Source organism: Furipterus horrens, unplaced genomic scaffold (genome assembly GCF_987537825.1).
Source record: "Furipterus horrens unplaced genomic scaffold, mFurHor1.1.pri manual_scaffold_6, whole genome shotgun sequence".
In the NCBI taxonomy this organism is placed as follows: Eukaryota; Metazoa; Chordata; class Mammalia; order Chiroptera; family Furipteridae; genus Furipterus; species Furipterus horrens.
The window spans coordinates 149,083,615-149,104,629 of NW_028327176.1; the positions used below are offsets into that span (position 1 = coordinate 149,083,615).

Consider the following 21,015-nt stretch of genomic DNA (forward strand, 5'->3'; position numbering starts at 1 on the left):
AGGAGAAGAGTAGGTAAGGGATTTGGAATTCAGAGAGAAGGTTAATGGGATAATTGGATAAAAGCTACAGCATTCTCACATTTGTGTTCTGGGCTGAGGTCTTCATGTCCTGGGAGGTGGTCACCCTGGAGTATAATGACTCAGATACCATCTTGATTGCTTGCAGTCCTCCTGAAGGGCAAAGGTGGAACTGCTTATAGTTTCTTGGAATCAAGGTGGGTCATACCTCCAGTTCCTGAAACAATGGCTTTTTACATACATTGATTACTAAGCTTATTAACTGTTACCTGAAACTAAAATTTTCCAGCATTTGAGTCTCCCATCAAAAACATTTGAGTGTATAACAAATTGAAAATGATTTATGCTATTCTAGTACAGAAAACAAACGTGGTAGGGACACACTTCATGTACTCTTTCAAAGATGAGTTGGGCACTGGAGGCAAAAATAAAAAAAATGGGGCTACCACTTAGGGAGGTGTGACCGGTAACAATACTGTATTTCCTTACACTATGAGGGCCCATTGAGTCACCTATGTTTTATTTAGGTTTCGGAATCTCGGTCAGGTACGCTAATTGAAAAAGTTCAGGAGTGGTAGTACGTCACACTCCATTCCTAATTCCTTGAAAATTGTCCGGGTTCCTCTGCATTCAGCGCTAGGCTTACAACTGCCGCATCCACCAAGGCTGGAGACTCCCTCCCCACCTCTCCTCCCCTCCCTCCGCTCTGCCCCCAGCGCCGCTGTACTGCGTGCTGGGAGTCGTAGTTCTGGCTGGCGGGGCCCAAGAGGACGGAAAGGCACAGGAGTCCAGCCCACCCCGTTGCTGCAAGAGATCCCATTCCCGGGCCGCTCCTGTTGATTCTCTCAGGCGGACTACTCTGCGAGCGCAGTTGAATGTGTCTGTGTCACCGTCTCTCTTCTCGGTTTCAAAAAAGTTTTCCTACCCTTGTACGGAGCTCAAAATGGCGGCTTCCTGGTCGCCCTTGGTTACCCTGAGATTAGTGCAGAGCCGGTTGAGAGGGAGATGTGTTGGGTGCGGAGCCTGGGCAGCTGCTTTCACCCCTCCGGCCACCGCCCCTGGAACACCCTTTCGGAAAGGTCAGTGACTGTGCCATGAGTAGCCCGAGTCGACTGCCTAGGCCCGGAGAAGCCTTGGGCCGGTCAACCTCCGGTCTCGATCTCCCCCAGCTGCCTCCTGGCTTCACTGTTTTCGGGCTCGAGAGGAGTCAGTTTCAACCTCCCCTGCCCTTCTGTTAACTGCCTGTGCATGAAGGAGCCCTGAGCATTGTGGGAGCTGGCCCAGTGTCATTTTGAAGGTCAGAGCTCGACCCAGAGTTTGTTGCCTCCTGGCTGTTAAGAGATCTAAGATTTGGTGAGCTAAGATTTGGTGAGCCCAGGTGTGGGAGTGCTTGGCTAGAAGGAATGCTAGTGTGGGGTTAGGGCCGGGAACCTTTCCACCCGGCGCCTTCCCAAGCTGTCCGGGCTGGTGACCAGGCACTGGATTTAAAAGCCATGCCTGGGACCTCTTAGGGACCTCTGGTTCTTGGGATTCTGGGAACACGCTCACAAGCATTCGCAGATTGAGGATAGAGTCTAAGATTCGTTTCAAGTCACTACAGGCTTTAGTGGGGTATATTTTGTCACAGGGTTGGCTTCATTCATTCAATTTTTATGTGTTCATGAATGAATGCACATATTCTTGAATAACTAAACCCACAGGAGTGCAAATTTTACTGCTCTACTCGTATATTCCCACTAAACTGAGGACTTTTCAAAGGTGACACTTAGTACTGTGTTTGGTGGGCAGATGTGTTTTCTGAATGAATGAATGAATGACGTTATTCTTCTTTTCCCTCCAAATATTTAGGCCTTTTGTCATGTCCAAGCACCCTCTCATATATCTTAATTGATTCTTATTGGCTAATTTAGCTGAAGCTCTATCAGTCTTTGACTGTTATCCTCAATAGAGTTGAAATGAATACTAGGACTGTGGTTAAGTCATCCTAGGTGTTTGCAAAGTCTAGCATAATCCACTTATAATGGAATATTTTGGTAGCATTAGGTTTGGATCATATTATAAACTTTATTTTTAATTTTTAGAATAGGCAATAAAAGCAAATGATACAAATTCAGAAGGTGCAAGGAGTACAGTCAATGTAAGAAAGACTCTTCCACTTTTGCCTGTTAACCACTTAGTTTTCCTTCCGAAAGGCAACCTCTGATAGTGGTTGCACATGTGTGCTTCCAGAGACAGTCAGTATATGTACAAATATAAATGTATATAATATATGCATTAAAAAAATAGAAGTAGAACATACTGTACACACTGTTCTGTTCCTTTATTTTTTATTTAATATATCTTGGAGGTCATTCCGTATCAATAAGTGTAGAACCGTCTCATGTTTTAAATGGTTAAAATAGACTTCCATTCTGTGCATGTACCATAATTTATGAAAAATAAAATTTAAGGAAAATATCATAATGACATATAAGGTTTACTGAGTGCTTATTATTTGTCATGCAGTAAGCTAAGTGCTTTCTACATACATTATCTCATCTAATTCTTACTATCCTCATTTTGGCGATGATGCATCAAAGGTTACAAAACTTATATGGCTAAATAAATGGCAGAACTTGTGGGTTCAAGTAAAGGCTATACTTGGACTTAATATCTGACCCTAAAGACTATGCTATTAACCTGTACTTATATTACCTCCTATTTTCAAAAATCGCTGATTGTGGAGATTTTATGAAAATGCAGTTATGAAGATGCCTTCTTCCCCTCTTTAAATCAAAGGAAAATTTAAGTTGAAATGTTATTTAGTATTTATTATAGAGTCTCAGTTACAAATATTTCTATGCCTTTTAAAAATTATTTTGGTTATTAACTTTATATTTTATCTCCATTTTTTCATCTTTTAAGTGTACTATTTATTACAGTATGATCTGAGGGAAGCATTGGCTTAATGTTAAAGCAAGGGAGTAAAGCAAAAGAGAGAAAAGAAATCTTTTTGTTTTTTTGTAATGCCTCATCTAAGCTTTAATGACAGCCCTGGCTCCAACACATTTTGGAAGCTGGAACTATAGAAACTTTAAGGGTCCTAAAATGCTGTTCATCCAAATCACCTATCTGATTACCTGACTTTAAACTTCTTAAGAAATACATTATGAATTCCATTTAGGGATATGTGTATTTTCATTAGTATGATTATTAAAAAATTGAAAGTGAAAGTTTTAAATATGTAATTTAAGCATATGTGCTCAATTTTTATTCACTGCCTATTTTCTTTTAGGTCTAAATGTTATCTCCATTCTAGTGTAACAGTTATTTACCTTCCAGATAGTTAAAATGTCTCAAACTTGCCGAATCAGTTGAAGCATGGTATTAAGTGTGTGTGTGCGGGGGAAAGTGAATGAAATTTCGTTCCAGCCCTTGAAAAGTTCAGTCTTGGAAGGGACATGAAATTATAATAGCTGGCTATTATTGAGCCCTTTCTTTGTTCTAGGCAGTCAGCTTGCAGTTTCGTTCTCTCATAAATTAATCTTCATAAAAACTTGATTTATAGAATTATCTATTTTACCCTGGCTGCTGTGGCTCAGTGGATTGAGCGTCGGCCTGCGAGCCAAGTGTCGTTGGTTCGATTCCCAGTCAGGGCACATGACTAGGTTGCATATCAGGTCCCCAGTTAGGGGTGCGAGTGAGAGGCAACCACACAGTGATGTGTCTCTCCCTCTCTTTCTCCTTTCCCCTCTCTCTAAAAATAAATAAATAAACAAACAAATAAGTAAATCATTTTTAAAAATCATCTATTTTATAGATGAATAAACAGGTATGGCTACCCAACTGGGATTTGAACCCAGAGAGTTTTGCTCCAGGACCACAAACTTTACCACGCTGTTCTACTAGCTTCTTACCATAACTAGACATTAATAACACAATGATCTAGACCCACCTGAAGTGTTGTAGGACTACAGAGGAGAAAGCAGCTCTGCTTGTCTGGGAGGGTTTTTTAAGCAAAAGTGTGAGAGCAGCTAGAGATGAAGCTTGGAAAGTGGGCTGGGATCTGCTTAGAAGAATCCTGTATAGCATGTGAAGATGTCTAAGTTCAGTGGGATGCTGTTGGATGTTTCTTAAGAAGTGAAGTAATTAGATAGGTTTTAGCATGATTATTCTTGAGGTAGCCTAAAAAGCAGATCAGGAATGTCTGGTTGGGGCATTATTAGAAGCTGGATTATTATTTAGAAGGAAGTTTTAATAGTTTAGGGGAGAGACTGTTAGGGCCTGAATTACTGCCCTAAGTGAAGATGGGGATAAGGGCAGCCAGGGAGGGAATTCGGAGACACTCCTTTGGTAGACTTGACATGTTTTGGGGGAGACAAGGAACAACAGGAGTTTAGGTTTCCTAGTTTGGGTAATTAATGGCATCACCATCTATCAAGGGAAACAAAACAAATAAAAAGTAAGGTCAGAGGCACTTTAGGGGGAGATCCCATTTTGAATTTGTTAAAATTGTTTATGATGGTTCCAGGTAAATAAGTCTAGTTACTTGTAGGAGATGTGGATATCTAAGACCGAAAGAGGAAATTTGAGGTGTTGAGAGCCATAAGAATGGAAGAACAAGCTTGGGAATATTTGTAACTTGAAAAGGAGAAAAGCGTAAGGATGAGTCCTTGAGGAAAACGGGCATTTTATGAGCAGAATAATGTGACCTTGTTGAAGGGCAGCTAGGTAACAGGAAAACTGTGAGAGAAGCCAAGGAGGAAAATGTTGCTAAGTTTTCTGAAACTAAAAATTAGCATATCTGAAATTCTGTTTTACTTAAGCTAGTTTTAGAATTTACATTTATTTTATAGAGGCAAGATAATATAAGCATCACATCTTATGGTTTCTTATTATTATAATGTCCTGTATCTCAATGTTATATTTTTAGGTGTCTCTATTATATGATGATTCATATTTAACTTTATCTCCACAATCTCTTCTTTATTTAATACATTTACATAGGAGATCTTGGTTAGGTATTTTTATTTTATTTTATTTTATTTTCAGATTTAATATTTTATTTAATTTTTTATTCTTATTTATTCTATTACAGTTGTCCCAATTTTTACCACTTTGCCCTCCTGTCCAGCCCGCCCCCCACTCCCACAGTCCATACCCGTATCGTTGTCCATGTCCATGGGCCGTTCATACATGTTCTTCGACTAATCCCTTCCTCTTCTTTCCACCATTCATCCCTAGCCCCCTCTCCTCTGGCAGCTGTCAGTCTGTTTCCCATTTCAATGTCTCTGGTTCTGTTTTGCTCGTTAGTTTAATTTGTTCATTAGCTTTCTCTTGTGAGATTTTATGGTGTTTGTCTTTTACCGACTGGTTTATTTCACTTAGCATAATAGTCTCTGGTTCTATCCATGCTGTCGTAAAGGGTAAGAATTCCTTCTTCTCTGTTTCTGTTGTGTAGTATTCTATTGTGCAAATGTATTACAGTTTTTTAATCCACTCATCTACAGATGGGCACTTAGGCTTTTTCTAACACTTGGCTATTTTAATAGGGCTGCTTTGAACATGGGGGTGCATATGTTCTTTTGACTTAGTGTTTTGGGGTTCTTAGGGTGTAGTCCCAGCAGTGGAATTGCTGAATCAAAAGTAAGTTACATTGTTAGTTTTTTGAGAAAATTCCATACTGTTTTCCATAGTGGCTGCACCAGTTTGCATTCCCACCAGCAGTGCACTTGGGCTCCCTTTTCTTCACATCGTTGCCTGCACTTGTTGGTTGACTTATTATTGATAGCCATTCTGGCAGGTATGAGGTGATATCTCATTGTGGTTTTAATTTGCATCACTCTTGAGCATTTTTTCATATGTCTATGGGCCATCTGTATGTCTTCCTTGGAGAAGTCTGTATTCAGGTCCTTTGCCATTATTTATTTATTTATTTATTTATTTATTTATTTATTTATTTATTTTAGCTGCACTAGTTTATAGTCAACCACTGAACATTGTGATTTTCCTTGAATCGTGATTTTTCTCCTTAAGATTACCCTCCTGTCATTAAAGGGACTGCATGAAGTCCAGTTTTAATTTATCCTATTCGTTTGCAAAAACACAACAAGAGCAGCAAATGATCACATATGATTGTTAAGTCTGCTTTGCTGGAACTTACATAAGGAACCTTTAGGGTGACTTTCAGTCTGCCCTTCAGGGCACAGAAACTGAGCCACATACCTGGCATTCAGCCTTGCCTGTAAACACCTATTTTTTCCAAGTCCTTCAGGTTTTCCAATGTGCCTTAAGGTCCCATCTAGCCATCTTTCAGGAAAACAACCTTCATTCCTTCCCTGGAAAGATTGCCGAGGACCGCGCATCCATCCAAGGTACCAGGCCTTTTTTCTCGTGGGCTTTTATTACCTTTGAAAGTCAATCCTAGTTCCTCAGGGCTTTTTGGTAACAACCAAAGTCCAGGCATGTCTCCTTTAGGCATGACATTCCAGTCAAAGTCATGGTCAGCAAAGCCTCTATTAACAACCGGTCTTATTAGTTTTATGCAAAAAACCTTATGTCATTACTTACTTTTTCAGAATGCCAAATTCTGGAGGGATCAGGTAGGAAGGAAAGTATATAGTGTGAAGGAAAATCCTTATCCTCTAATATTCACTAAAATTGCATTTCTGTACTTTACATTTTCTTTTGTTCACCTTCCTACATGTGAAGACTTTTAACTTTTTGGGGGTGGGGTGGGGTGGAGGGGAGTTGCTGGCTCATTTATTCATTTTTCATTTTTGTGCCCCACTAAAATTTTTGTTTCTTTGTTTTTCTATTACAGTTGTCTCACTTTTTTCCCCATTGCTTACCCCCACCCTGCCCACCCCTTCCCCCACAGTCAGTCCCCACCCTGTTGTCCATGTCCATTAGTTATTTATACTAGTCCCTTTACTAAATTCTTCCTCTACTTATCCTCCTTCTCTCTCTCCCCCCTCCCCCCTTGTCACTGTTAGTCTGCTCCTTGTTTACATACCTCTGATTCAGTTTTGTTCATTTGTTTGTGTTTTGCATTAATTTCCTGTATTAGGTGATATCATATGGTATTTTTCTTTTGTTGCCTGGCTTATTTCACTAAGCAAAATTCTCTCTAGTTCCATCCATGTTGTCGCAAATGGTATAAGTTCCTTCTTTCTTTCTGCTACATAGTATTCCATTGTGTAAATGTACCACAGTTTTTTGATCCACTCATCTACAGATGGGCACTTTGGTTGTTTCTAGCACTTGGCTATTGTGAATAGTGCTGCTATGAACATAGGGGTGCATAGGTTCTTTTGAATTGGTGTTTTAGGATTCTTCAGGTATAATCATAGCAATGGAATTATGGCCGTTCCATTTTTAGTTTTATGAGAAAATTCCGTACTGTTTTACACAGTCCTTTGCCAATTTTTTAAATTGGACTGTTTGACTTCCTGGTGTTGAGTCTTATGAGTTCTTTATATACTTTGGAGATTAAATCCTTGACCGATTTATCATTGGCAAATATGTTCTCCCATACGGTCGGTTCCCTTTCCATTTTGATGATAGTGTTTTTAGTCATGCAAAAGCTTTTTAGATTGATGTAGTCCCATTTGTTTATTTTTTCCTTTCCTTCCCTTGCCCTAGGAGATATATTGGCAAATATATTGCTACGTGGGATATCTGAAATTTTCCTTCCTATGTTTTCCTCTAGGACATTTATGGTGTCACAACTTATATTTAAGTCTTTTATCCATTTTGAGTTTATTCTGGTGTATGGTGTAAGTTGGTGGTCTAGTTTCATTTTTTTGCATGTAGTATTCTAGTTCTCCCAACACCATTTATTGAAGAAGCTATTTTTTACTCCATTATATGCTCTTGCCCCTTTGTCAAGTATTAATTGACCTTAGAGACATAGGCTTATTTCTGGGCTCCCTATTCTGTTCTGTTGATTGATGTGTTTGTTCTTATGTCAGTACCAGATTGTTTTGATTACAGTGGCCTTGTAGTATCATTTGATATCAGGTATTGTGATCCCTCCAACTTAGTTCTTCTTTCTCAAGATTTTTATGGCTGTTTGGGGTCTTTTTTGATTACATATAAATTTTTGAAATATTTGTTCTAGATCTGTGAAATATGCCATTGGTATTTTAATGGGGATTGCATTGAATCTATAGATTACTTTGGGTAGTATGGACATTTTAATGATGATAATTCTTTGAATCTATGAACAGAGTATATGCTTCCATTTATTTCTGTCTTGCTCAGTTTCTTTCTTCAGTGTTCTATAGTTTTCTGAGTACAGGTCTTTTACCTTTTTAGTTAAATTTATTCCTAGGTACTTTATTTTTCTTGTTGCTATAGTAAATGGGATTTTTCTTAGTTTTTCTTTCTGATAGTTCATTGTTAGTGTACAAAAATGCCATAGATTTCTGAATATTGACTTTGTATCCCGCTGTTTTGCTGAATTCACTTATTAGGTCAAATAGGTTTTTTGTGGAGTCTATAGGTTTTCTATGTACACTATGATGTCATCTGCAAATAATGTCAGTTTTACTTCTTGCTTTTCGATTTGAATGTCTTTTATTTTTTCTTGTCTGGTTGCTCTGGCTAGGACTTCCAGTACTGTGTTGAATGAGAGTGGTGAAAGTGGACACCCTTGTCTTGCTCCTGATCTTAAGGGAAACAATATTTGTTTTTGCCCATTGAGTATGATGTTGGCAGTAGGTTTTTGGTATATGGCCTTTATTACGTTGAAGTATGCTCCTTCTATTCCCACTTTGCTGAGTGTTTTTATCATAGGTGGGTGCTGGGTTTTATCAGATGCTTTTTCTGCCTCTATCGGTAAGATCATGTGATTTTTGTCTTTCATTTTGTTTATGTGCTGTATCACATTTATTGATTTGTGAATATTGTACCATCCTTGCATCTCTAGAATAAATCCCACTTGATCATGGTGTATGATCTTTTTAAGTATCATTGGATATGGTTTGCTAGTATTTTGTTGAGGATTTTAGCATCTATGTTCATCAGAGATATTGGCCTATAATTTTCTTTCTTTGTTGTGTCTTCACCTAATTTTGGGATTAGATAATACTGGTGTTATAAAAAGAGTTTAAAAATCTTCCCAGTTTTTGAATTTCCTGGAATAGTTTGAGAAGGATAGGTGTTAGTTCTTCTTTGCATATTTGGTAAAATTTGCCTGTGAAGCCATCTGGTCCAGGGCTTTTGTGTATTTTTTTTATTACTGCTTCAATTTTGATAGTTGTTATCAGTATATTCAGGTTTTCTGCTTCTTCCTGATTCAGTTTTGGAAGATTGCATGTTTCTGGAAGTTTATTCATTTTACCCAGGATGTCCAAATTCTTGGCATATGGTTGTTCATAGTAATTTCTTAACAATACTTTGTATTTTTATGGTATCAGTCATTACTTCTCCTCTTTTATTTCTGACTTTATTTATTTGGGTCTTCTCTCTTTTTTTCTTGATGAATCTGGTTAACAGTTTGTTGATTTTGTTTATCTTTTCAAAGAATCAGCTCCTGGATTTGTTGATCTTTTGATTTTTTTTTTTTAGTCTCTATGTCATTTAATTCTGCTCTGATCTTGATTATTTTCCTCCTTCTTGCTGTAGGCTTTCTTTGTTGTTGTCCCTCTAGTTCTTTTAGATGTAGAGTTAGGTTTTTTATTTGAGATTTTTTTCTATCTTCTTTAGGTAGGCCTGTATAACTCTACTGCCTTCGGTGTGTCCCATATGTTTGGGTTGTTATGTGTTCATTTTCATTTGTTTCCAGATATTTTTTTATTTCTTCCTTGATCTCATTGTTAACCCATTCATTATTTAATAACATGTTATCCAGCCTCCATGTATTTGAATGTTTTTGAGTTTTTTTTTCTTGAGGTTGGTTTCTAGTTTCAAGCCATTGTGATTTGAGAAGATGCTTGATGTAATTTAAATTTTCTTGAATTTGTTCAGGCTTGCTTTGTGTCCTACCATGTGGTCTTCCATGTGTGTTTGAGAAGAATGTATATTGCTTCTTTGGGGTGAATATTCTATAAATATCAGTTAAGTCCATTTGATATAGAATGTCATTCAATTCTGTAATATTTTTGTTAATTTTTTTGTTTGGGACATTCACCCATTGTTGAAAGTGGGGTGCTCAAATCCCCTACAATGTCTGTATTGCTGTCTGTCTCTTTCTTAAAGTCCTTCAATATTTTCTTTATATATTTAGGTGCACCTATATTGGGTGCATACATATTTACAAGAGTTATATCCTCTTGTTGGACTACTCCCTTAAGTATTATGTGGTGACCTTCTTTGTCTCTTGTTATGTCCTTTGTTTTGAAGTCTATTTTGTCTGATATAAGTATTGCTACCCAGCTTTTTAGAATTTTCATTTGCATGGAGTGTTTTTTTTTTTTTTATCTCTTCACTTTCAGCTTGTGTATACCTTTTGTTCTGTGGTGGGGCTCTTGTACACAGCATATATGCAGGTTGTGTTTTCATATCTATTCAGCTACCCTATGTCTTTTAATTGGAGCATTTAATTCATTTACACTTAAGGCTATTATTGATAGGTACTTAGTAATTGCTATTTTTTCCCTTTGTACCTGTGTCCCCGTACCCCTCCGCCCCCAATATGTTTATATATCTTCTTAAAGCAGCCCCTTTAGCATCTCTTGCAGTGCTGGCTTGGTGGAGATATACTCTTTTAGCCATTTTGTGTGTGTCTGGAAATGTCTTTATTTCACCTTCCATTTTAAATGAGAGCCTTGCTGTATAGATTAGTCTAGGGTGCAGGTCCTTGCAACCAAGGATCCCCTTATTTGGGATATTTCATGACTATCCTTCTGGCTTGTAGTGTTTGTTGCACAATCACCTGATAGCCTTATTGGAGCTTCCTGGTCTGTTACTAGCTGTTTCTCCCTTGCTGCCTTTAAGATTCTCTCTTTGTCTTTAAATTTTGCCATTTTGATTGTAATGTGTCTTGGGGTGGGCCTTTTTGGGTTCATCTTGATTGGGACCCTCTGTGCTTCCTGGATTTGCATGACTTTTTCCCTCACCAAGTTAAGGAAGTTTTCTGTCATTATTTTTTCAAACAGGTTTTCTATCCCTTGCTCCTTTTCCTCTTCTTCTGGTATCCCTATGATGTGAATATTGTTACATTTCATGTTGTCCCAAAGCTCCCTTAAATTATGCTCATTCTTTATGAGTTTTTCATTTTGTTTCTCTGAGTGTTTTTTATACCTTGTCTTCCACCTTGCTGATTCATCTAGCTTGCTGCTTTTAATTCCTTCCAGTGTGTTCTTCATTTCAGATATTGCGTTCTTTATTTCCAACTTGTTCTTATTCAAGGTTTCTATGTCCTTTTTCATGCTGATGTAAGTTGCACTGAGTTCCTTGTAGTTTTCACTAAGTTTCTTGAGCATCCTTGTAACCATTACTTTGTACTTTATGTCTGATTGCTTGCCTCTGTTTCACTTAGTGCTTTTTCTAGAGATTTCTCCTTTTTGTTTCATTTAGGAGTTGTTTCTTTGTGTTCCCATTTTAGTTGTCCCTTTGTGTTTGTTCTGTGTATTTGTTTGATTTGCTTTGACTCTGTCTTGTGGAGTAGCCTTGTGTGTTAGTCCTGTGGGACCCAGTGGTGCAGACTCCTTAATCTCCTGATCTGGATGCTCTAGGAATGACCTCTGTGTGGGTTATGTGGATTCTCCTGTTGCATTTGGGTCCTGATTATTACTGGCCCATTCATTGGTGGGAACTCCCCTGTGTCTGACTGACTAAGAGGCTCAACCTTCACCATGTGTTGTATGCTGTTGTATAGGTGCTGGCAGAACAAAGCAAAACAACAAGCAACCCCTTCCCTACCCAACAACCACCACAGCAATATGAACAACAAGAGAGCAAGGAATAATAAAATCAGATAGAGAATGGGATAGTAGAGAAAGGGAAAAGGAAAAAAAATATGAGAAGACCAAAGGAAAGAAAAGTGATTATAGAAGGAGAAAGGGGAAGAGAACTACTACTCATAATGAATTGAAAGAGGAAAACGGGGACAAGGAACACAGGAAAGGTAACAAAAATAATAAAAGGAGAGAAGGGAACAGTGGAGTAATCAAAAATAAGAGTAGAATAGGAGATATGAAAGAAAAATTAGAGCACCAAAAATAAAAGGGAAAAATAGATTAAAAATAAATTAAAAGGTTTTAAAAAAAATAGCTAAGATAATGAAAAAACAACCAAGTGGATTCGTCTCAGCACAGTTTAGATCTTGCTTTCTGGCTTCTCCCTTTGGATGCCACTCTGATGTCTGAGTCTGGTGTAAGCCAGTGTCAGGTGCTGTCCACGTCTGGCCCGCAGCTGCCTTTTCCAAACTACAGGCGATCCACAGTTTGTGGCTGATTCCTGCAGGCTTGGCTTCTCCCAGGTTGGGCCAAGCTGCTCTACAAAGCTGGCTTTTATCAGCACTGGGTCCAGGAATGTGTCAGCAAATGTCCCAAGTCACTACAGGATCCACCTCTGCCTGTCTGTGCCTACTGGCCTGCTGTCAACCTTAGACTAGTCGCAAGCCCAACTGTTTCTGAGAGGGCTTCTTGTGGAAAGAGGGGGCTTTGATTCTTGGATCTCCCATGATAGGTGCCTTTCAGACTTCAGGGAAGATGGTGGGTGTGTTCCCCATCCTCTGAGCCACTAGTCTGAGTCTGTCCGGGATTATTTCCCTGTACTTGGCAGGGTGGGGCGCCTAGTAGGCTTCCAGAACCCAGATTTTGGGTCTGCCGGATGCTAGGAGAGTGTTTCTGTGGCTGTCCCACGAGGGGGAAGCACCAGTCTCTCTCCCAGGATAGTGTATGGATTGGCTGCACCATTCCGCCAGTCTCTGATGACCCCTGAGTCTGTTTATGTTGCTGTCTCCTCAGCAAGGGTTAAGATGCAGGATGGGAGACTAGAAAGAAGATTCTCATTTATATACATGTGAGGGTATAAAACTTAAAATAAATGAACATAACAAATAAATGTTATTTTTCTTTGTTTTTTGAAGGAAAATAGAGCCTGTAGATCTCATTGCGAAATAGTGTATGAACAGGGTGAATGTTAAGGAGTTACTCTGTATGCTAGGCCATGCCTGTAATTACTTCAGCATAGCTTTATTCAGATATTTAGGCAGTATTTTACTGATTTGTTACGAAATTTAAACTACTGTTTTTTCCTTTTGTAAAGTTATACATATTGGCACTTTTAAGATTAACTAGCTTCTAAAGGAAAAGAATGATAACCAGCAAGTATTTAGTTTTAATTTTCGTAAATTTTCTATTTAATTCAAAAGCACCCTTTTAAAGCTCCTAAATCAGCCTTTTATAAGTAAAGTAAATCATCTTGTGATGGATTCCTTGATGATGGCTTATGTTGTTTTTCTAAAGAAAGAGTTTAATTCAGATTTGATTTTCTTCTATTGCACTTTATTTTTCATCACTGAATCAAACATACGTCTTTAATGTTCCTGACTTTTTGGGTCATTGATGACCATTGCAGTTTTCAAAACAGCTGAATATTTATTTTTGGGTGCAATTAGAACATACTAGAGCATAAACAGATTGCCTATGACCTTAGCATGGGTTTCTGTCATTGTAGGAGAACATTTCTGGTCAGGTGGCCACTGTTTACATTTTTTTAAATCAACATATGTACAAAAACTCATGAATAATTTTGAACACAGTATTTGAATGGCTGTTTAATAAATATGCATTAAAAATCTAATTACAGTAATGAAGTTTACAGCTGAAATTTTAATCCAGCCCATTAGAAATATTAAATGTGCTTTTCCTGTTTGTGCATTTTTCACACAGCAGTTGGGTAAACATTTTAAACTGGAAATCTTAATTTCTTTAATAGTTTTGATTTCATTTAACTGAGCATGTGTTCTTTATGGCAACAATCTTCTTTGTGAAGAAGTGAAACTCCTTTTATTCCATAACTGTTACTTGAATTTTGATCAGTTTTATTTTAGGACTGGTGAACATACAAGATAGCAGATGAATAATAAAATGTGACCTGGAAGGACTACACTGTGATATTGGTTTCATTCCATAGTACTGGATCAATCATTTTATTTGGTATTTCCATTTTCTCATCTGTGGAATGGGATTAATTATCCTAACTACCATTCTTACATGTCATTTATATGGCTCAAATAGGTTATTATATAAGAAAGTCCTTTGGAAATTATAAGAAATCTTACATAAATGTGGGTTTTGCCAAGAGTAATTGAAATATTAATACTGAAATACAAGAGTGGTAGATTTCAGTCAGTAAATAGAAATGGAATGAACTGAACTCTGTATAGAATCACTGAAAGCTTTTTAACTGGGTGAGGTCTCACTGATATTAACAATGGCAAAGGGCTTAGTTAGACTTCAGTGCTTTGTAGTCTAGAAAATGCAGTTTTGGTTTTTCTAAGACTGTGCAAAGGACCTCTAAAGATAACCAAGCATGGTTTTTGTCCTCTTGGATAACTTCCTTTTCTTTTGATAGTCTGAACACCACCTACAGGTTTTTAGAAAATGCAAATTACTGATTTTTTTCATGATGTTTCAAGGAAAGCTGTTGAGATTTGATTTATGGTATATAAATAAGTCACTGAGGTAAAATATCTTCATTTAGTAAGATACTGTTTATGGATAATGTCTTCAGAGGAACTCAAGTAGTTGTGAATTAGATGCTGTGCAGCAAGATATAAAGATACCATTTTATAGAATCATAGAATATTAGAGCCAAAGAGGACTTATGGGTCGTGTAGTTCAGATGTCAGGTGGGCATGGAGTTTCTGCTGTATTCGTTTTTTTTTTTTTTTTGAGGCATCCTATTCATTTTTTGGAAAAATCTAATTGTTAGAAAATTCTTTAAGTAGGCTGGAATTTGAGCTTTTCTTTTTTTAAAGTATATTTTATTGATTATACTATTATAGTTGTCCCAATGTTTTCCCCTTTGCCCCACTCTGCCAAGTGCTCCCCTTCCCTCCAGCAATCCCACCCTCCTTAGTTCATGTCCATGGGTTGTGCATATAAGTTCTTTGGCTTCTCCATTTTCTTTACTATTCTTAACATCCTCCTATTTTTACCTACCAATTATGCTTCTTAATCCCTGTACCTTTTACCCCATTCTCCTCCTTTTGCCTGCCCACTGATAACCTTCCATATGTTCTCCTTATCTATAATTCTGTTCCCGTTCTAGTTGTTTGCTTAGTTTGTTTTTTGTTTTTTATATTCATGTGTTGATAGTTGTAAGTTTGTTTGTTATTTTACTTTTCATAGTTTTGATTTTCTTTTTCTTAAATAAGTCCCTTGAACATTTCATGTAATAAGGGCTTGGTGATGATGAACTCCTTTAGCTTTACCTTGTCTGGGAAGCACTCTATCTGCCCTTCCATTCTAAACAATAGCTTTGCTGGATAGAGTAATCTTGGTTGTAAGTCCTTGCTTTTCCTCACTTTGAATACTTCTTGCCAGTCCCTTCTTGCCTGCAAAGTTCCTTTTGAAAAATCAGCTGATAGTCTTATAGGAACTCCTTTGTAGGTAACTCTCTTCTTTTCTCTTACTGCTTTTAAGATAGTCTCTTTATCTTTAGCCTTTGGCATTTTAATTATGATGTTTCTTGGTGTGGTCCTCTTTGGGTCCAACTTGTTTGGGACTCTCTTGTGCTTCCTGGACTTGTATGTCTATTACCTTCACCAAATTAGGGAAGCTTCCTTTAATTATTTTTTCAAATAAGTTCTCAATTTTTTGCTCTTCCTCTTCTCCTTTCAGCAGTCCTATGATTTGGATGTTGGCACTTTTGGTTGGAGATGTCCCAGAGTCATCTTATTCTCTCCCAATTTTTTTGAATTCTTGTTTCTTCATTTTGTATTGGTTGACTTAATTTCTTTCTTATGTTCCAATTCCTTGATTTGAACCCTGACTTCCTTCCCTTCACTATTGCTTCTGTGTGGATTTTCCTTTCTTTTACTTAGTATAGTCTTCATTTCTTCCCTTATGCGTTTGCTGAATTCAGTAATTTCTCTGAGCATCATTATCACCAGTGTTTTGAACTATGTGTCTTATAGGTTGGCTATTCTTTTTGCTTAGTTCTCTTTTTTTTTTTTTCCTGGAGTTTTCATCTCTTCTTTTATTTGGGTCATATTTCTTTGTCTACTCAATTTGACAGCCTCCCCTTGTTTGCTTCTGTGCATTAGGTAGGGCTGCTGCACCTTTTAAGTTGCAAGAGGCAGGGCCTTTGGTATTTGTCAGTGCTGGGCAATCTGTTTCACCACCTTGTGGCACTCTATGTGGAGGAAGGGTCAAAGAGGGAACAATGCCACTTGCTTGGTACTTGTCTCTTTTCCAGTCACTTTCCCCACTTTCTGTATGCAGCTGGCACGCCTCTAGCTGTTGCCCTGGTGCTCATTCCAGAATGGGTGGGTTTGCATACTTTCTAGAACTGTGGTGGCCCTCTAAATGAACTCTTCTGAGAGATGGGCAGTTTCTTCCACTGCCCCGACCCCCACTGGTTTTCACAGCTAGAAGCTATGAGGCTTTATTTTCCTGGTGCTGGAACTGTGAGCTGCATGGTATTGCCTGGGGCTGAGATTGCTCCCCAGATGTCCCTCCCAGCTTTTATACACCACACATGAATGTGAGATTGCTCCTGCTCCCCATCTCCACCCCTCCTATCTATCTAGATGAATATTTCTTCTTTAAATCTTTGGGTGTTGGACTTCCATACAGTTCAATTTCCTGGCAGTTCTGTGTGTGTGTGTGTGTGTGTGTGTGTGTGTGTGTGTTTGAGATCATTGTAATCCTTATGGTCCTGCGATGAGGCGAAATATGTCTACCTATGCCTCCATCTTGGTTTCTCTCCCCTCTCGAGCTTTTCCATTACTTCTACCCAATTCATCTTGAATCATTCCCCAGGTATAATATTGAATTGACCGAAATATTGGTTTAGTTTTTCCTTACAATGGGTCTAGTAGTGCTTAGTTATCTTTAATTTCATTCTAAACAATGTTGTTAGATTGTATTGTGATAGCTGCCATATCAGTGTGCAGTTAAAAAAAACATCACAATTGGTGAATTTTTGCATATGATATTAGGTTGGGGTCAAGATTTTTTTTTTCTTGTAGATATCCTGTTGAGCCAGGAACATTTTTTGAATTGAGGTCCTTCTTCCTGGGCTACTGCAGTGCCACCTTTGACAAAAATCAAGTGACCATATATATGTGGGCTTGTTTTGTTCCGTTGGTTCTATTCTTGTACCAGTACCATAGTGTCTTAACTCTAGCTTTATAAATCTTAATATCTTGCTGTAAAAGTCCTTCAACTTCACTCTTCAAGATTGAATTGATCTGAACTATCTGATCTATAACCACTAACCACATGTGTATACTGAGTACTTGAAGTGTGACTAATGTGACTAGAACTCGAAATTTAATTTTAATTAATATAAATTTTTAAAAGGATACTTGATTCAGCTACTGGAAAACTTATTTTTACTAGACTTTATATTTAGAGTAGTTTTAGGTTTATAGCAAAATTAAGCATAAGGTACAGAGATTTCCCACATACCCTCTGCTCCCACACATCCATAGTCTCCCTCATTATCAGTTTAAATATTCTAGGCATGACTTACAAATGTGAATCTACTTTCTCAACTGTAGATTTTATGAAGTCAAAATACAGATTAAGTATTTCTGATGAAAATTTAGCTTCCAAATTGAGATATATTCTGAGTGTAAAAATACACCCAGAATTTTGAAGACTTAATATGAAAAAAAGAATGTAAAATATCTTACTAAATTTCTTAAAATTTTGGTTACACATTGATTATAGTTCTTGACGTCAAGAATTGTGAAGGATCTGAGATTTTACCTTGTTTGCCAGATAACATGTTAACCTGTCTGAGTTTCATGGATGTTGGCAGAGTATATGAAACTGCTGGTCAGACAAAGAATTTTATTACTTATGGCCCAGCAGGAAACATGAACTTTATGTTTGCCTCAGTTCCTGTTGCCCCTCAAGCCCTACGGGGGCAATGCAGAAATTGGCCCAGGTGGATACCTGCATCCACAATTATGTTACAAGGGGGCTGCAACAAATTTCTCCCTGCAGGGAGACATTATTGTACTGGACAGCAGCAAACATTAAAAAATGATCTGCACAAAAGAATGCAGCTATCACTACTATCTAATTTTATAACATTTTTACCCCCCAAAATAGCACTCAGTATTCATAGCAGTCATTATCTATTTCCTCCTCCTCTGCGTTCCCACTGCCCACAGCCCTTGACAACCACTAATTTATTTCTGTCACTATGGATTTGTGTGTTCTTGTCATTTCTTGTAAATGGAATCATATAATATATGGTCTGTTGGGTTGAGTTCTCTCACTTACAATGTTTTTGAAGTTTATCCGAGTTGTAACATGTATCAGTACTTCATTCCATATTATGGATGAATAAACTCCATTTTATGGATGGTTTGTACCTACCATATTTTGTTTATTCATTCAGCAGCTGGTGAACATTTGGTTTGTTTCTACTTTTTGGCTAATATCAACAATGTTGCTATGAACATTTGTATACAAGTGTTTGTGTGGATATGTATTTTTGTTTCTTTTGGCTATATACCTAGGAATAGAATTGCTGGGTCATGTGATAACTGCATTTAACTTCTTGAGGAACTGTCACTGTTTTCCAAAGTATGTGCACTATTTTACATCCCCACCAGCAATGTATGAGGGCTTCAATTTCTCCACATCCTTTCCAACACTTATTATTGTCTTTTTGATCATCATCGTCCTATTGGGTGTAAAATTCTACCACATTGTGGCTTTGATTTGCATGTATTTCCTTAATGACTAATGATGTTGAACATCCTTTCATGAGCTTATTGACCATTTAGATAATTTCTTTGCAGACATGTCTATTCAAATCCTCTGCCCATTTTTAAAAAATTGTGTTATTTGTCATTTTATTGTTGAGTTGTAAAAATTCTTAATATATTCTATAGTCTTATCAGATATGTGATTTGCAAATATTTTCTCCCATTCGGTGAGTTGTATTTTGACTTTCTTGATAATGTCCTTTGATACATACGTGTTTTAATTTTGGTTAAGTCCAGTTTATTTTTTATTTGGTTGGTTTTATTTTTAGTGTTATATCTAAGAAATCATTACCTAATCCAAGGCTATAAAGATTTAAAGTTATGTTTTCTTGCCCTGGCTGGTGTGGCTCCATGGATTGAGTCCTGGCCTGAGAACCAAAGGGTTGCAGGTTTGATTCCCAGTCAGGGCACATGCCTGGGTTGTGGGCCAGGTCCCCGGTTGGGGGCATGTGAGAGGCAACCACACGTTGATATTTCTCTCCCTCTCTTTCTCCCTCCCTTTCCCTCTCTCTAAAAATAAATAAATAAAATCTTTAAAAAATAAATAAAATAAAATTATGTTTTCTTCTATGCATTTTATAGTTTTAGCTCTTACATTTAGGTTTTTGATCCATTCCTACTGGAATTTAATTGGGATTCATTCAGTCTGAGTTTTATAGGTTTTTGGGAAATCCAGCAGGATTGGGCTTAGAAATTCTAGTCCACACCTGTAAAGAGAATAGATGGGGTACTGACAAACTTTTTGTGTAAAGGCCCAGATAATATTTATTTAGGCTTTGTAGGTCTCTGCCAGATCATTCATGGTCTCTTTTGCAGCTGTGAACTCTGGTATTGTAGTGTGAAATAGCCATAGGCAATGTATAAACTAATGGGCATGACTGATTTGGCCTGCAGGCTAGAGTTTGCAGATTTCTGGGCTAGATAAATATTCTAGTATACTTTTCTTTTAGTTTGACTTTTAAAATATATTTACAATTTAAAACCATCTGGTATGTGTAAATTGTATGAGGGGATAATCTAATTTTTAAATAGTCTTTTAGTTATCCAAATGTCATCTCTTGTTGAATAATCTATTGCTTCCTGTTACTTAATTCATTTATTTAACAAATATTTATTGTTTGCCTATCATATACGAGGCACTGTAGGTGCCAGGTATACAGTGAATTAAACAGGCATAATACTTTCCCTCTTGCAGCTTGCCATCTAGTTGAGAGGACCAGCCATAAATTGAATAACAAATATGTAATTTACAAGTTGGGTGACAAAAGAAAAGAGTGGTGGTAAAAGAAAAGAACAGTGATAAGATTTGATATGATTTCCTCTTTTATATTATTCTATAAAGACTTCTTTTTGGAATAATCTGTTCTATTCACTGATCTTTTGATCATAGTTTTTAGATTTATTTTCACACTCGGTAGGCAAGATCCCGCTCATTACTTTGCTGCTTCATGATTTTCTGAGGACTTTGGATTAGGATTTTAGTGGAACTGCATTTAACTTGTGAAAAATTGGCAATGTTAGTAGTAGTGTCTTTCTTTCCAACAACATAGTGTGTCTGTTTTTCCAAATTTTCATTTATGCCTTTGAGAAAGACTTTAATTTTCTATATAGATCTGTTGTAACTGTAAGTGGGATCCTTTTCTTTCTTCTATTGTGTTTTCCGATGGTTATTGGTAATATTTAGAAAGATTAACATTTTTTTTCCAGTTTCCTTCTTCTTTGCGTAGGAGAGGACATAATCAAGCCACTGCATTCTATAAAACTCATAAGTGGTCCCAACTGGTGTGGCTAAGTGGATTGGGTGTCGTCTGTCAAAGCAAAAGGTTGCTGGTTCTATTCCGGTCATGGCACTTGCCTGGGTTGCAGGCCAGGCCACCAGTTGGCGTGCGAGAGGCAACCCATCTATGTTTCTCTTGCACATCGATGTTTCTCTTCCCTCACTTCCTCCCTCCTTTCCCCTCTCTCTAAAAATAAATACATAAAATCTTTAAAAATATAACTCATAAGTGGCTTCCTGTTGCCTTCAGGATTAAATTCAAACTGCATATTATTGCAAGGCCCTGTGTTACCTGGTTCCTTTATATTGTACTTCAGCCAACTCTTGCCGC

The 21,015-nt window shown here is 37.5% G+C and overlaps 1 protein-coding gene across 3 annotated transcripts in view; it reads left to right on the plus strand.

The window, feature by feature from the left end:
- The first annotated feature begins 742 nt into the window (after window positions 1-742).
- AFG1L (AFG1 like ATPase) overlaps window positions 743-21,015 on the plus strand; it is a 186,995-nt gene continuing 166,722 nt past the window's right edge. For 2 of the 3 annotated variants that reach the window (XM_090279730.1, XM_090279731.1), the window contains exon 1: window positions 743-1,097. In XM_090279730.1, coding sequence (XP_090135856.1) covers window positions 962-1,097 — 136 coding nt within the window. In that variant the 5' untranslated portion in view covers window positions 743-961. Of the gene's footprint in view, window positions 1,098-1,134; window positions 1,316-21,015 lie in introns of those variants that run through there. The other variant, XM_090279732.1, reaches the window with a different exon arrangement.